The following is a 4,335-nucleotide window of genomic DNA, read 5'->3' as shown; positions in this document are numbered from 1 at the left end:
ATAGCAAGATCCTATCTGTAAAAAAACATTTAAAACTGGCCAGGCATGGTGGCTCACACCTGTAATTGCAGTGCTTTGGGAGGCCAAGATGGGAGGATTGCTTGAGGCCAGGAGTTTGAGACCAGCCTGGGCAACATAGCAAGATCCTATCTGTAAAAAAACATTTAAAATTAGCTGGGTGTAGTGGCACATGCCAGTAATCCAAGCTACTCAGGAGGCTGAGGGGGTAGGATGGCTTGAGTGCAGGAGTTATAGGGTCAACAGTAAAAGGTGATTAAATATAATATAATATACAATGGACCTTAAATCCAGTTGTAGAATATTTACTACATCAGCAATATTCAAGATATATATTAAACAAAAAATGGAGATCAGAAATAAGATCTCATACTCCGGTTCAGGCAATAGTTCAATAATGCGAAAAGACTTTATTTTGGCTTTCTTCACTTCAAAACTTTCAATAATCATGTTTATCAGAAAAATGTTATAAAAAATCTTACAAATACCTCAAAATAAAGAGACATGCTATTCATCCATTACACTAAGTATTTTACTTTATATCCTTACATTAAATCATTCATTCAAATATTTTCAAGCACCTACTATGTGCTGGACACTGTTAAGCTCTGGGAATACAAAGATATATAAAACATCCAATCAAAAATATAACTTCAATAAGTAGTAAAGCTGATAAGGTGCAGGCATATACCTGTCTCATCATCTAATTTGATTTACTTTCCCAATTAGATTACGAGACTGTTATGTGCCTGGACCTCATCAGCTTTACTCCCCATTGAAGTTATGTTTGTATAACTTTAGCTGTCATTAAGGATCATATTTTAAAAAGAGCCGCAAGAGTAAAGTTTTAGCATGTTTTATAATTTATCGTATTATTTATAATGTCCAATATTCTGTTACATAAACGCTACAAAACTTTTGAAATCTGGAATAAAATTCACCCCATTCTTTACTTCCCAGCAGATTTTCAGAATATTAGAATAGTGGCATTCTCCTAAACAAGATGCCAGAACCAAGTCAGAGTTATCCATTCAGATACTCTGCTGCAGTCACAACATACTTCAGAAGCCAGAGGAGATACTGCCGCCAAGGGGCTTACAGTGGAGACAAAATGCAGAGTCCTAAGCAATAGAAAAAGAATACTACAATGACTGTGTTACTGTGTTATGTGTCCAATGACTAGTAAGGGAAAGATGAACTAAAAAAACAGCTAACTGCTGGAAAAATGGAAAGGAAGAGGAACAGTATCCATGAAACTGGATGAAAGTGGCATTTTAAGATTATTCTAGCACCAACGTACCAGATGAACTGAAGGATGGAAAAGTGCAAGCAGGCAGCATAGGTGAGAAACTGTTGTAAATCAGGAACAAAGTGTAAGGAAATGAATTAATGTGGTGGAAATGGGAATGGAAAGAAGACACAACGCCATACCTATTAAAAAGAAATAAAGCTAGGTGACGATATGGGGAACAAATAAAAAGCATCAGCTGAAGATTAAAGTTTCAAGTTTAGGTAACTGGGATAACTGACTTCCATCAAAGCAGAAAGTATGTGATGTCATATTTTTCTAGGGTGGGGTTATAAAGAATATATGGACAAAAGGTCAAAATAAGTATCTTTTGGACAAGCACAGAATTCACTTCAGACAAAGATGGAAAAGATGATCTGGCTACCCTTTCAGGAAAAAAAAATACAGTCAACTAGAATTCCTCTATTTAACAAATATTTATTATTAACAAATACCTACTATGTCCCAGGTCCTGTGCCAGAGCAGAAATGAAAGCATACATGCGAGTGTACAAGAGCAGGCACTGCCTGACCCTGTCCTCTTCACCCCAAGGTCTGGTTTACGGCCAAACAACATTTCATGCTGTACACTGAGATATGGTGTTTTATTACTGCTACAAACATTTCATATTTTTTTCTCTGTGAGTTCTGCTTTTGAATACTTAAGTGATGATCTCCAGTGTCAATTTCTAAATTTAAGCTTAAGGCAATGTGGTGAGTAGAGGTAAGAACACAGGTAGAGAAAAGAAATTTAATTTGGGCATCATCAAATTTCTGCATTCTTAGTTACCAATACTGATGACCAGAGCAACTTCAACCGTAAAACGGGTTGTATTACAGTCTTCCAAATTGCAATTCAGTCCTACATTTAGATCATACGAAGCTCTGTTTTAAAACACTGTCCTATAGAAACACACAACTCACTTTAAGATTCAATCTACTTATTTTTCGACAGCAATTGAAAACACAAAATTGTTGCCTGAAAAATCTTTGCGACTGTACATTTTTGGAATTAAACACATACCTGCAAGTTTAAAATTCTGCTCGTTTTTTTTTAAAGAGCCTTCAGCCTGAGACCGGTCACGCTGGGGAGAAAAAGCCATTGGCTCATCCATTTGAATCCCCAAAGACGCCTCCATCACAAGACAACTGGGATGCAAAATGCCAGCTAAGGGGTTACATCCACAGGGGAAGCAAAGCAGCTGTAAAAATTAGAACACTGGAGAAGTTTAGATGACTCACTAAACCATGCACTAAAAACATGCCACTGCCCCCAAAGGGGCAAACATTTTCAAACGCACCATGTGTCCAAACCTCCACAGTAGGGCATACTGTGGCCTTTTCTAAGGAATTCCATGTGCTTTATTTTCATCTATCAGAAACGCCGGCAGGGGGCTGCAGGGAGAATTTCCCGGCTTGGGCAACCGCGCAGCAGCGGGCGCAGTGGGAAACGGCGAGGCAGCTAGTCCGGCGCAGCCTGCGGGACCGCGTGGGGGAGGGGCCGAGCGCCGGGGGCGGTTTGAAGTCAGGAAAAGGACTGAGCGAGAAAACTGTTTCGCCACTGACAGGGAGCGCCAGGAAGCTCGTCCAAGGCCCCACGCAACTTGATGGAGAACTGATACGACCCTGGCTACGAGTACTGCGCGGAGGAGGAGATGGGAATCCTCCGACCAGCGCTGGCCGCGAGGTCAGCCGGAAAAGACCGTCTTCCCTCCGACCAGAGACCGAACCAGATGCTTAGTGCGCAGGCGCGCGACTTTCCCGCCGCAGGTCGGAGGGATCCGAACGGGGACGGGGAAAGGAACTGCATGGCAAGAAAACCGAAGTCACCATCCAGAATTCGTTCCTAATCCCTCACAATCCCGCGCCATGGAACAAACCGTCTCAAACTCACGGTTTAAGGGAGTACGACTTCTGTGGCTCCCCAGATGCCTGGGTCGCCGTCTCCAAGAGCTCCCCACCTACCGAGTCGATCGGATGCGCCTGCGCAACACTTCCCGCCGCAGCTCTCGTTGCACATGCGCACACTAAAGCCCTCGACCCAGCGGATTCCGCTACTGGGCGCTTGCGCAAGAGGGAGGGGTTTCTTTCCGCCGCCTTGGCTAGCTGGAGGAGTGGTTGTGGGAATGAAACCCCGGGATGATCTTAAAAAACAGGGTGAACCATAAGGCTAAGGGCCCAACATGATTTCCAGGAAAGAAACTAGCTCAGAGAAGGAAAAACGTCAGGTGCTGACACATCCCTATATACCGTGGCCACACAACACTTGGGTACTCCATGGATAGAAGGCACTTTCTTGACTCTCTGCTTTTACTTCCTTTTCATTGAATGCCCTACTTTCCGTTAAAAACAAGCAGAAAATGCTGATTATTTGTGACTGTGTTAGTAGAAATTAGCACAGTGGCAGGAAGGCAGTGTGTACCGTTTACTGAGTCCTTGGCTATGAGGTAGGTGGGTTTCTAGGGGCTGAAATCATAGTGAGCAAGACAAACACCATCCCTGTAGGAAGCTGAATTCCAGTGAAGCGATGACAATAACGGATGAATACATGAACAGTATTCTTTCCGGTGTTGATTACTACTTGAAGGAAATAAAATGAAAAGATGTGATAGTGCCTAGGAAGGTGGCATCTAGATGGTCAGGGAAGCCCTCTCAAAAAGACCTGGATGAGAAAGAGCTGGCAGGGAGACTATTGTCCTGGCAAAGAAAGGACAGGGCAAATGCAGAGAGAAAGAGGAACTTGGTATGTTGCAGGGGCAGGGCAGGAAAGGCCAGTGTGGGGGAAGCACAGTGAGTGAGCGACAAGATAGTCCCAGATAGATGAGGGTGGAGAGTTAGGCAGAAGCCAGACCGTGGTCCTTGAAAGCCAGGGTAAGAGGTTTGGCTTTTATTCTGAGTACAATAGGAAGCTATTTGAAAGTTTTAAAGCAAGGGAGTGATATAATCTATGTGTTATGAAGAGAATGGATTATAGAGGGGCAAGTGTGGAAGCAGAGGAAATAGGATGCACTTCATGTTTAGGAGAAAGAT

At 43.0% G+C, this 4,335-nt stretch overlaps 1 protein-coding gene across 4 annotated transcripts in view; it reads right to left on the bottom strand.

Annotated features, from left to right (window-relative positions):
• The window catches only part of CDC7 (cell division cycle 7), a 24,719-nt gene extending 21,391 nt beyond the window's left edge, over positions 1 to 3,328 (bottom strand). Inside the window, exons 1-2 of one of the 4 annotated variants that reach the window (XM_011939960.1) lie at positions 3,271 to 3,328; positions 2,330 to 2,507 (exon numbers count right to left, since the gene is read on the bottom strand). In XM_011939960.1, coding sequence (XP_011795350.1) covers positions 2,330 to 2,444 — 115 coding nt within the window. In that variant the 5' untranslated portion in view covers positions 2,445 to 2,507; positions 3,271 to 3,328. Of the gene's footprint in view, positions 1 to 2,329; positions 2,508 to 3,199 lie in introns of all 4 variants that reach the window. The other 3 variants (XM_011939958.1, XM_011939959.1, XM_011939961.1) reach the window with 3 other exon arrangements.
• Positions 3,329 to 4,335: the final 1,007 nt, after the last annotated feature.

This window comes from Colobus angolensis, unplaced genomic scaffold (genome assembly GCF_000951035.1).
Source record: "Colobus angolensis palliatus isolate OR3802 unplaced genomic scaffold, Cang.pa_1.0 Scaffold186, whole genome shotgun sequence".
NCBI lineage: Eukaryota > Metazoa > Chordata > Mammalia > Primates > Cercopithecidae > Colobus > Colobus angolensis.
This window is presented reverse-complemented; position numbering and strand designations above follow the sequence as displayed.